General features: G+C 34.7%; 1 protein-coding gene across 1 annotated transcript in view; it reads right to left on the minus strand.

Annotated features, from left to right (window-relative positions):
* The window catches only part of LOC100260794 (uncharacterized), a 170,216-nt gene that overhangs the window by 116,693 nt on the left and 40,300 nt on the right, over nt 1-13,223 (minus strand). Inside the window, exons 10-17 of the mRNA XM_059734098.1 lie at nt 5,058-5,228; nt 4,603-4,695; nt 4,119-4,449; nt 3,884-3,988; nt 3,710-3,805; nt 3,086-3,153; nt 439-559; nt 108-314 (exon numbers count right to left, since the gene is read on the minus strand). Of these exons, the coding sequence (XP_059590081.1) occupies nt 108-314; nt 439-559; nt 3,086-3,153; nt 3,710-3,805; nt 3,884-3,988; nt 4,119-4,449; nt 4,603-4,695; nt 5,058-5,228 (1,192 nt within the window). The remainder of the gene's footprint in view (nt 1-107; nt 315-438; nt 560-3,085; nt 3,154-3,709; nt 3,806-3,883; nt 3,989-4,118; nt 4,450-4,602; nt 4,696-5,057; nt 5,229-13,223) is intronic.

Raw genomic sequence — 13,223 nt, forward strand, 5'->3', positions numbered from 1 at the left:
AAGATGGCAGAACTTTAGTTTTGGAGGCTTTAACATACTGAAGTAAATACATAAGAGTGTGTTTGTGTGCGTAATTACATTTTATGGAAGAATATTATAAGTAATACCTGTTGAAGCTTTAGGATTACCCCACACTTATCAATAACAGGCCAGAAAGTAACACCACTTAAGTGAGAAGAGTCATCAACACTGTTTAAATGTGTTTGACTCCAAAGGTAGTCGCCATCCACCAAGCAAGCAGATACATCACTCAAAACCAAATTGAATTGTAAGTACATGTACATCTCCTCGGGTGAACCCCATTCAGAATCATCCTACACAAATTAATGTTCTACACTGCTTAAATGAGCTCAGAGCGAAACCTATATATAAATAATAATTAAAAAAAAAAAATGAGTCAAGACTGAATAACCTAGACTTTTAAGTTCAGGTATTAACCTCTGTCCGAATCACCAGATTTCCCAAGTCAAGGAAAAGTTTTGTTGAATTATTGTTGTCCGGACGGAAATCGGTAGGAATAATGATCTTAGGAGCTGCAATATCCAAATCCAACAAAAACCTAGCAGCAAATAACTGTCAAATATAATTGAACCATTTGTACACATTAACAAAATGTTGTAAGTTAAATTAACCGATAGTATCCATCTGGTAGACATGTCAACCATTTGCATGCGCTAAAAAAGTATATGCCTTTTATAGCAAGGTGAACTTTTAGGGCAAGACTGTATAGTACCAAAAAAACAAACAAATATAAAAATGAAAATGAAGGAATATCCAAAAAGCAATAGAAGTAGATGATATACAAAAAAAAAAAATATCATCAGCTAATAAGCTTCCCAATCCTTTAGAAATTTGGATATTGTACTATTGGTTGGAAAAAGAAAAACAATTTATTTTATTGATTAAAAAATAGTACACATATATACAATAATGTCTAAGAGTTTTTAACACCCAATTTACAGTTGTCCTAATCACTAATTTACAGTCATACTAGTCAATAGTTGACTGTTACAGTTATCCTAATTTGTATATTGATTGACTGATTCAACTAGCTAATATTAATGGCTAATATAGACCAAATATAGCTCCTTTAGAGCTGATCAGGCCCTAAGATCAAGGGATTCTATTGATTTCCTATACTCTCCCTCAACCTAGTTCAAAGGTATTCTTCACTCCTAGCACGCATGTCATTGAGTTGAAGCTTGGATTAGACACTCCTTTAGTAAATGTATTAGTCAACTGTAGTTTAGATGAAATAAAAGGAGTACAAATGAGGCCATTATCAATATTTTCATTGATGAAGTGTCTATCCTGTTGGTGCGGTCGTGTTGAACCGAGTTATGTACAATGTTTAAGGTTGTCCTATTATCGCAATATAGCCTCATAGGTTCTTGAACATCTACATGTAATTCCTTTCATGGAGTTCTGATCCACATGGGTTCACAAATGCCTAAGGCCATAGCTCGATATTCAGCCTTGGCACTTGATCTAGTAACTGCCAGTTGTTTTTTACTCCTCCAATTCACCAAGTTGCCTCCTAAAAAGTCACAATAACTTGAAGCAGATCTCCTATCGGCTATATATCCAGAATGATCAGCATCAGTCTAAGCCTCTACTTGCATGTGACTGTTTTTAGAGAATGACAATCTCATGTCTGGAGTAGCCTTTAGATATTTCAATATCCTCATTAAAGCTTCCAAGTGATCTTCTAAGGGAGCATGCATGAATTGACTCATGACACCAATAGCAAATGCAATGTCTAACCTTATATGAGTCAGGCATATCAACTTACTAATAAGCCTTTCATATATTCTTTTATCAATCTGTACTCCGTCTAAGTTTATCTTTAGCTTATGATTATTAAGAGTATCCGAAAGTTTACACCCTAAAATTCTGGTTTCTTCTAAAAGATCAAGAACATACCTTCTTTGAGACACATATATTCCCTCTTTTGATCGTGCAAATTCAATGCCAAGGAAATGTTTAAGATTTCCCATGTCTTTAATTTTGAATTCCTTGGTTTATTTACCTTTCAAATTATGTATCTCCCCATAATCATTCCTAGTGACTATAATGTCATCCACATAGGCGATAAGAATAGTCACCCTTTTCCTTGATGACCGTTTGATGAACAAAGTGTGGTCCCCTTTGCTTTGTTGATATCCAAACCCCACAAGGGATCGAGCAAATCTTTCAAAACAATCCCTCAGGGACTATTTCAAGCATAAAATTTTTTTCAACTTACACACCTTCCCATCTTAAATTGTCCCTCAAATCCAAGAGGTGCGTCTATGAAGACTTCTTTCAAGTTCCCATGAAGAAAAGCATTTTTTTACATCAAATTGTTGAAATGACCAATCAAGATTTGCAATAAGAAATAGCAGGATTCTGATGGAGTTCCATCTTTGCAATAGGTGCAAAGATCTTTTGGTAATCGATCCCATAGGTTTGTGTGTACCACTTAGCAACCAATCTTACTTTATGCCTCTTTATAAATTTGTACTTAAGCAACTAAAGTGGCTCTGATACCATATCGATTGGAAAAAAACAACTTATTTATTAGATTAAAAAATAGTACACGCATATATAATAGTGTCTAAGAGTCTAATACTTAAAGGTATCCTAATCACTAATTTACAGTCATCCTAGTTAATAGTTGACTGTTACAGTTATCATAATTTGTACATTGATAGACTAATTTTACTAGCCAACATTAACAGCTAATATACACCAGATATAGTTCTTTTAGAGCTGATCATGCCCTTAGATCAGGGGATTCTGTTGATTCCCAACACATACTTTGTAAATATGATCATGAATACATCAAACCTACCCGGAAGCTATAAAACATCAGAGAACAGCAACTAGACAAACAATTTTGAGAATCCTTTTCATTACTCTCCTGGAAAAAAAAAAAAAAAAAAAAGAAGGATGACCTCCCCAGGCACTCTACAATTAAGTTCAACAGGACCACACAACAGTCAGGATCTCATTGCTCAATTAAATTTGCTTGTTAGAGGGGCAAAATATATCAGGTTCACATAAATGCCCAATTCTAACTTCAAAATTCAAATAGATCACAAACCTGGAATGATCCTTCAATGCTTTATTCACTTGTTGCTGAGCAGTGCGCTTAACACCATCAATTGTCATCTTCACAGGAAGAGACCATCAGTGAAACACCATCATAATACATAAAGAAAGATAGCAGTATTATAGATGATGCAGAACCTGAACAAGGCTTCAGCACTACATATTCAAATGGTATTGCATGAACAATTTTGAAAAAAATTACTAAAGGCTCCTCATTTGTTTTGCGAACTTTATTTGGAAGTGTATCCACTGCAAAGAGAATTGGGAATTGCTTTTACCTATGCTGTTTCTTCATGAGACAACTCTCTCAAATTTAGAGCTTCTTGAACTATGTTCTTTCTGTTAGAAACAAAACTACCTTATTTCATTGAATTTTATCATACGGTCAGTTCATTATTTTTTTCCCCCAAATTCCTGCAGGTTTAGCATAATATTACCATTATCACCTCCCAAATTTTGCACAATCTCCAATTCATTGTAGAATTCGAAACTAGTCACTCCATTGAATGACTCATGAATGCCAACAGAATCTCTCCAGCTGAGCAAAATATGCTAGCATTTCTTTAAAGTACTGTTCAACAATATTACAAAAGACAAACATAAGTAGGAAAAATACCTGTACCGCCGCTGCAGTTTCCACAGCTATAGTCTGACTAACAGCAGTATTGCTTCCAAAGAAATCGATAATTTGATCAATTGACTCCTTTAGATACTGGTCATACACATGCAATCGGTAAAGGGCAACTTGAAAAAAAGGTATAACTAAAATAGTAGCAGAATGATAGCATACAGTCATGTAACAAGGAGAAGCTTTAGCAACAATGCTCCAGTCCACTTTAGCATCAAAAGGCTTATAGCGGAAGACACCAACCAAAGAATCATAAGCAGTTGCACTCTGAATAATAATATCGCAAAAAATGGTTAGGATATAAGCCTGTCAGTATATATGCTATGCAACAACAGTAGCCAGGTTTTCTACAGAACAGAGTCATTCCCAACATATTAATGAATGGAAAAAATCATACCTCAGCAAGGAGACCATTTGGTGATGACAACCGATATGATCCCAATTTCATGTCAAAAACTTTTGCCTCTGAATAGAGCCTTATGGAACAATCAAGGCTTTCACAGGACAACTCAGCGAGACACTCCTGAGCATCACCCATAAGCTTTGAAGCATTATGGTTCATGTGAACCTCCAAGGAAGTATGAAGAACATCACCTTGGTCATGGGTTATCAGAGACTGCCCATCTTCCCCTTCCCTGTATCCTATGATTTTGTTTAATTGTTCCCAGTCTTCCTCACTGAAACGCAATGGTTCACTTTCATTTTCGTCCTTAAGGGATTGACCACTCCTAAAAAATCATACATAAATATACAATCATTAAAATAATGGTAATAATAATAATAGTAATAATAATAATAATAATAATAATAATCCAAAGCATCCTACATGTAAAGATGTGAGGGAGATATTGAGAAACTAATCCCAAGGTAAAACAATTTACCATCCAAATGACCACCATGATTTCTTTTCTTTTTGTTTTCTCAAGTATAGGCTCGATTCTGCTGACTGCTCCACAAACTTGTGAGCCAACATCCTGTTTAGTGTGAAAGATAAAAGAACTAATTCAAGACAGAAAAGTTGGGAATTTAAGACCCAGGAATTTAAGCAGTTAGATTATAAGAAGTATTTTGGCTTGCAGATAATTGCAAACCATATCTTCTTACAGTTGTGTGGTGTCATTGTATAATTAGTTTCCTAAAACTTGAAAAATTAAAATTAAATTTAAATTTAAAAAATAAAAAAAAATCAAAGTATCAACAGCTGAGATAGTACAGACCTAAAGCCTTAAAGAGATTGCTCACTTCCATCCATTTTCACAACTGATAACTTCCCTTACAATTTTAACATATTATAAATCAACAACCTCATAGATTTCAAAACAAGAAAAGAAAATACCTCCACTGAAGTATTAGTTCAATATCAAGTCCACGATCTATTTCCTCAATGTCTTTGTTATCATCAACTATGGCCCGACTTAGATCAGATTTGAGAAGCGAAGCATAAAGAGATATATATTTCTTACGTAAGTATGCATACTTCAGGACCTGCTCCCATGACAATCTGCCACTGCAACACAGATGGATGTCCTTAGTAAGTGTAAAGCCAAGAACCATACCCTGTTTATGAACTATAAAGTATCACAATATGGAAAATCAAATAAGAATGCTTCTTCCCCCACACCACCAACCCAACACAAAAGAAAATAATAGAATTATTAGCCAACAAAAAAAAAATAGCCCCAAAAACAAAGAAGTGAACCTATCTAGCATTCCCTTCTATTCTACAAAACTTCCATTCCCTTATGGTTATTCTATTTATTTATTTTTAATGCTGGCACAAGATATACATTGTGGACCCAAATCATATAAGCTAAAGCTTTTAGAAAAATTGGTAATTTAACATGGTATCAAAATTAGGGCCCTCCTTTGCACCCTAAGTTTTTCCTATTCTCAGCCTTAATTGATAAGAATTTCTCTGCACTTATACAGCCTTCATTTCCAACAGCAGAACTTGTTGATATTCATCTCCTTCCTTTGAATTTTTTGGCCTACATAGCCTCATTAATTTTTTTCCCTATCTCAAATTTACAAAAATTGTTTCTAATTTGCTCCAATATGTTGACAGATCACAAATCATCCAATCTTCAAACTTTGCTCCCACTTGACAAGCAATAACCCTTCTGCAGAATATCAAAATGTGCAAAATTCATTCAAACTCAATGGGCACAATTACCTGGTGTGATCTCAACTCCTGTGAATGTTTTTTAAAGGAAAGGGAAAACTAAGTCGTCAAATTGGATCTGTCTCAAGTGAAAACGATCCAAAGTTTATTGCATGGGATGAAGAGGGCTCGGTGATTATATCATGGCTCTGGAATTTAATGCAACCAAAGATCAGCAGGACGTACATGTTCTTAACAACAGTTAATAGATATTTGGGAGACTGTTAGGTAAACATACTTTGAAGTAAGGGATGTTGCCCATGGTCTTGACAACAGTTAATAGATATTTGGGAGACTGTGAGGCAAACATACTTTGAAGTAAGGGATGTTGCCCATATCTATAAAATAAAGACCAAGATTAGTGCTACCAAGTAGGGTACCTTTTTTGTTATTGAATTCTACAATATCATGAAAGGCTTATGGCTAGAATTAGATTTACTATTAGAATATTAAGATGAACTGCAGCAAAGATGCCGCCATGATGCTCAAATATGTTGAAAGGGAAAGGATATTTGATTTCTTGGCAGGTCTCAATGTAGAATATGATCAAGTCCGTTCAGGTCCTTGGAAATGAAGATCTACCTCCCCTAAATGAAGTCTTCTCCATTATAAGAGTGGCAAAGAGGAGTGTTATGCTTAACACTCCAACAATGGAAGACTCAACTCTTATCACTATGAAGCCAAACTCCACACTGCCAAATAGCAATTATGGAGGAAGTGAAGTGTTTAGATCTCTAATCAACAAAGATGGCTTGTGGTGTGTCTATTGTAAGAAACCAATGCATACCAAGGATACTAGCTAGAAACTCCATGGAAAGTCACACTTATTTGGTAGAGGGAATGGAAATTGATAGGCAAAATTTGGACAGCGGAGTGGTCAAGCCCATATTACTCAATCTAAAGAGAATTAGCAACCAGAAATCTCAGCTTCTAATGATTTAGATACTGTTAGATTGAACAGAGAAGATTGAGAAGCTCCATAGCCTTCTAACTTCAATGGATAAGCCTACTGCTTCATGTTTTCTTACCCAATTAGGTGAGTATCCCATTTCTCATGCTCTTGGTGTTTCAAATGACTGTTTTCCAAGCACTTGGGTCCTCAACTCAGGTGTTATTGATAAAATGACTTATTCTTCACATGGTTTATCTTCTTATAATCCATGTTTTGGGGATAAAAATATTAGAGTTATTGATGACACACTAGCAACCATGGCAGGCCAAGGAAAAATTGCCTTCACTTCCTCTCTCACATTAAAATTCGTGTTACATGTTCCAAAACTTTCAGCTAACCTCTTGTCAATTAATCAAATTACTAGAGATTTGAATTGTACCATCACCTTTTTCCCATCTCATTGTGTGACCCAGGACAGAACCACAGGGAGGATGAATGGACACGCTAAGGAACTGGAGGGTTTCTACCTTCTTAGATCCAGTTTTGGCAATGGTGATTGTATGCCACTCTCTCATTTTTCAAAAAAGTTCTCATTGGATAAAGCCCAAATATGGTTGCATCATCATAATCTAGGGCATCCATCATTTCCTTTGCCAAAAAAAAGGTTTCCTTCACTATTCGATAAATTAGATGTTTAACATTTTTCATTGTGATGTTTGTCAATTAACTAAACATCATCGTGTTTTGTTTCCTTTCAGTAATATAAAATCAGCATTTTCTTTCTTGTTAATTCATACTATTGTTTGGGGGTGCCTCTCAAATCCTAAGTCTTTTTAGAGCGATGTGGTTTATATCCTTTATCGATGATTGTATTATGGTAAATTGATTATTCCTCATGAAAAATGAATTAGATGTTAGTTTTGTGTTTCCTATCTTTCACAACATGGTTAGCACACTAAAGTTAAAATAAAAATCATTAGATCTAATAATAGAAAAGAGTACTTTAATAAAATGTTCTCTCTTTTTCTTAAAAAAATTAAGGATTATACACCAATCTTCATGTACTAATTCTCTACAACAAAATGACGTAGCTGAAAGGAAAAATAAGCATCTATTAGAAATTACCCAAGCCTTACTTTTTCAGAAAAAAATGTCTAAATCATATTAGGGAGAAGCTGTCTAACTGCAACTTATCTGATTAATCGACTACCCTCAAAAGTACTTGAAAATAACACTCCATTAGACACACACTCAAATGTTTTTCCCACATTTTAATAGCTCTAGGAAACTTCCTCCCAAAATATTTGGTTGTGTGTCGTTCGTGCATATATGTCCTCCAAATTGCAACAAACTTGATCCCCGAGCTCTAAAATGTGTGGGGGATATTTTCCAACCAAAAAAATTATAAATGTTATCGTCCAACTTCTCGAAAAATTTTCACAATCATGGATGTCACTTTTGCTGAAAATTAATCATTTTTCCTACTACTTATCTTCATTGGGAGAGCTTATGTGAAGATAAGTTTCTCTCTTATGATTTGCCTGATTTTCCTAGACTTTCTAAATACAAGCCACTTACATCCAAAGTCCCACCTATAGGTTCTACCTCCTTGTCGCGCGGTCAAAAACCCACATAAAAAACAAATCAAGGGGGAGTTAATTCAACTATAGATTTACTCTAGGCAGAAGTGGTCTCAACTTGATCAAATGCAAGCTCAAGAATCTGAACTTGGGCCAAATAATGTTCACACAAACTCCACTTATTTTGTTTCCGGTATCATTTCTCTTACTTCAAATTTGTTGCTCTCACCAAAAAAACTCATGATCAATTTGTTCAAAACAAAGATTCACAAGTGTTTCATGATCTCCATTTACCAATTACCCTTAGGAAAGCTACCACAAAATGCATTCAACATCCAGATTCCAATTTCAATCCATTTGAAAACCTATCCCCATCACATAGAGCCTTCTTTACCTAATTAACTTCTATTGAAATTCCTCAAACAATTCAAGAAGAACTTACAAACAAGAATGGGAGGAAAGTCGTGGAAGAGAAGATGTTAGCTCTTGAAAAAAACAAAACTTGAGAATAGTTGAATTACTAAACGGAAAAAATTAATTGGATGTTAATGGGTGTTCACAATTAAATATAGAGCCAACAGGACATTGGAGATATATAAGGACATTGGCTGGCTAATGGGAGTATGCAAACTTTTAAGGTGGACAACCAAAAAACATTTGCTTCAATAGCAAAAAAATTTTTTGATAAACCAAGAGAAGAAATCATATTAGAACACGCCAAAACAGGGGGCGCTCCCTAAGTACACCGGCAGTATACAAAGAAGGCCTCACCCAAGGCAAAAAAGGAGGAAACAAAAACCTAGAAAAGCCAAAGATGACCAACAAGTCAAACACCCAACATATTCATAAAAGAGAGATAGTCCACGTCCATGAATTGTTGAGACCATTCAAAAAGAGCCCGAAGGAAGAGATTCTTTAGACTCATATCTGACTTCTCTTCTTCTTGAAACATTCTTCTATTCCGCTCTCCCCAAATACACCAAAACAAACAAATAGGCGCCATTTTCCAAACTACACTCCTCTTCTTTTCTAGGCCCTTAATTTTCCATTCAAGAAGCAAATTTCTCACTGAGTTTGGGAACTCAATAGCAAAAATGAATGTCATTCATATATTACTATCCTTGGCCACTAACTTTGATTGGTCTTTGCAGCAACTTGATGTTAAGAATGCATTCTTGCATGGTGATTTAGAAGAAGTGTACATGGAAACACCATCAGGTCTCAATGGAGACTTCAAGGGAAACGATATTTGTAGACTAAGGAAGGCACTTTATGGCTGTAAACAATCTCCTTGAGCATGGTTTAGAAGATTTGCAAAAGCCATGAATGACATGAAGTTTTGACAAAGCCAAGGAAATCATACACTCTTCATCAAACACTCACATATGGGTAAACTTATTGCTATCATAGTTTACGTCGATGACAAATGAAAGTAAATAGAAAGACTCAAGAAGAAACTAGTTAAAGGATTCAAGATAAAAGCCTTGTGAAGACTCAAGTATTTTATTGGGGATTGAAGAAGCCCACCCAAGGAAGGGTATTTTTATCTCTCAATAGAAATACATTTTAAATCTTAAGGAGACATGTAAGTTTGGTTGTAAGCCTGTTGAGACCCCTACTAAAAATAAAATAAAAAATCATAAGCTAGGGAAAGGTCAAGAAAATGTAGTAGTAGAATATGGAATATATCAACATTTAGTTGGGAATTTAATCTACTGGACAAACACAAGTTTAGATATAGCCAATGTTGTCAATGTCGTAAGTCAATTCATGCATTGTCCCAAGGAAGTTCATCTACAGGTGGTATACAGGATTCTACAGTACTTGAAATCTACTCCAGGAAAGGAATTTTGCTTTAATAAAAATGAAAAGCTAAGCTAGCAAATGTGTTGACCAAAGGATTGGCTAGTCACCAGTTTCAAATAATTACATACAAGTTGAGAATGGATAAGAACAAATTATTCAAAATTCTAAATCCAACTTACATAGTATCAAAGCTGGAAATTTTTCTAATGATTTCTTCTCCTTCTCAGCCTCCATTATCGTTTTCCTTTTAAGGTTTTTTTCTGGCCTTCATTGCCAATTTATACTCTCTTCCATTGATAATGTTGGCAATCTCAAATAAGTTCAATTCTAGTTCTTCTTCAAATCCACCCAAAATTACTACCAATTTTGAAAATCCCACACTTCATATTACAACAAAAAAGTTAAATGGAGAGAATTTTTCCTCTTGGTCCCAATCTACCAAACTTTTCATGAAGAGTAAAGGGAAGATGAAAGATGTGCTTGGAATCATCAAAGGCCCAAAGAATCAGACCTCAAATTCGAGACCTCAAGTACAAAAAATTCAATGGTCATGTCATAGCAGCTAAACCCCATGCAACCAAAGAATAGCTAAGAAGGTGTGGGATGCTATGTCACATACCTATTCAAAAAAAGGGAAATATTGCTCAAATCTACAAATTTTTTGATGAGAAACAAGAAAGTGATATATTGAACTAGGGAATAAGAATTACAACAGAAGGATGAGGAATCCTCCCTCTCTCTAAATTTTGGTAAAAAAAAAAAAAATCTGGCGAAAAAGATACTCGTTGGTGTGCTTATTGTCAAAAGACAAAGCATACAAGAGAGACTCGTTGAAAGTTAAATGGGAAACGTCCTTTTCATGATAAAAGAGGCAAGGAACCTTTCAAGAAAGCTTTCCAAGGGACTATTGCAGATGATCTTGAAACTATGACAACCTTTGAATCATTAAACTACAGTCCCTTCTCTAAGGATCAACTAAAGCTATTGTATGAGATACAAGGTCAATGGATCGTCATCTAACCTTTCCTCCCATTTTGCTAAGTCACATAATATCTATTTTGCATTGAATATATCTAACAATCTTTCTTCAAACCCTAGATCATTGATTTAGGCACATCTAATCGTATGACAAACGAATAAGAGTGTTTCTTGTTTTATAGTCTACCTTTAAATAATGGTGAGGTTACTATTGCTAATGGATCATTTATCCTTGTTAGTGGTAAAGGTTCTATTTCAATCTTTCGATTAATTACTCTTGATTCAATTCTTCATCTTCCAAAAATTGTTTCTCATCTTTTGTCTCTATAAGTTGTTGTGTAAAGTTATATCTAACTCATTGTGTTTCTTCGAACCTGATTATAGGGAGGAAGATTTACAATGCTAAGGAGAGAGAAGGGCCTTATTGCAGGATTCCTAAAGTGAAAGAGAATGAAAGGGTTTAGACTTCTTAAGCATCTAGAGAAAAAAAAAAGTAAAGATATGGTTATTACACTTTCATTTTGGACATCCAAATTTCATGTCTTTTAAATTAATGTTTCCTAAACCAAGTGCTAGAATTGAACCTTTAAGTTCCCAATGCCAAATTTGTGAGATGACAAAGAGTCATCATGTTTTATATCCTCTGAGTAATAAAAGATCATAAGTTCATTTTTTATCCTTCATAGTAATGTTTGGGGTCTCTCAAGAACCCTATCCTATTCTGATTTTAAATGGTTTATGAGTTTTATCAATGATTGCATAAGAGCCACCTAGATTTACTTGCTAATGGCAGAATCCAAATTTAACCCCCTCATTCAAAAACTTTCACAAAATGATTCAAACTCATTTTCAGCTATACAAGTTCTCAAAATTGATAATAGAAGAGAGTATTTCAATTCCATTTTAGGGCCTTATCTTCTTGAAAATGGCATTGTAAGCTTTTCTTCATGCAATGACACACCTTGACAAAATGGGGTGGCTAAGATAGGAATGGGTGTCTTTTTGGGCACACTGTACAAACATTTTTAAGCCCTATCCTTTTAGTGTAATCCAACTTAGTTAGCTTCCATTATGTACACCCCAAAGTTGGGTCTATAGGGTCAGGATTGTTTTACTTGTATAGGCCTTTTGTTCCTTTTGTATAGCCTCCCTTGGTTAGTAGAGGTTTACTTAGTTCTTTTGATCAGGCGGCCTTTTGTACCTTTTGTATAGCCTTCCTTGGTTAGTGGAGGTTTACTTAGTTCTCGATCAGGCTTGTTCTTCATGGGGAGGATTCCTCATCCTTCTCATGTTTCTTTTATCATTTAATACATATCATTTGTTTTTGATAAAAAATTAAAAATTATAAAATAAAATAAAAAAAAGGCAAATGCTCTTATGTTCACAAAAAAAAAATGTCCAAAAAAACTACTAAATGATGTTGTTTTGATAGCTACATATTTGATCAATCACATGCCTTCAAAAGCACTTAAAATGAAAATTCTTCAAAAGCTCTTAATATGAAAATTCCAAGTGATTTGCTACAAAATATGTTTCCTCATAGAAATCTTTTTTTTAATAAAAAACGCTCCAAGAATGCCACAAAGTAGACATGAAATATGCAAATAGCGCCTAAAAGCCCAAAAACTAGGAAAGAACCCCAACAACTCCCTTCCTCAACCAAAACCAAGCCACTCAATAAAATCAAAGAAAGATAAAGAAACCATCTCTAACTACTGCTTCACCTAAAAGAACAAATTCCTAAGAAAGAATATATGCAGGAAAAAAAAGGCAAAACGCTCCTCGTTATCAAACGCCCTGAGATTTCTTCCCTTCTAGATCGTCCAAAAAAATACATAATAGAGTTGCTCTCCAAACTTTTTTTCTTTTTTTGCCCACAAATGAACCATGCCACCCTGATAAAGCCTCCTTAACTGTAGTAGATTACACCCAATGGATACCAAAAAAATCAAACAACTACTTCCAGAGAATCGTAACCGATAAATAATGAAAAAGAATGTGATCTATGGATTCTTCATCTTCTTTACAAAGAAAATACCTATTGACTAAAGACCACCCTGTTTTTGAAGCTAATCTAAAGTCAAA

The sequence above is a fragment of the Vitis vinifera genome, chromosome 2 (genome assembly GCF_030704535.1).
Source record: "Vitis vinifera cultivar Pinot Noir 40024 chromosome 2, ASM3070453v1".
NCBI lineage: Eukaryota > Viridiplantae > Streptophyta > Magnoliopsida > Vitales > Vitaceae > Vitis > Vitis vinifera.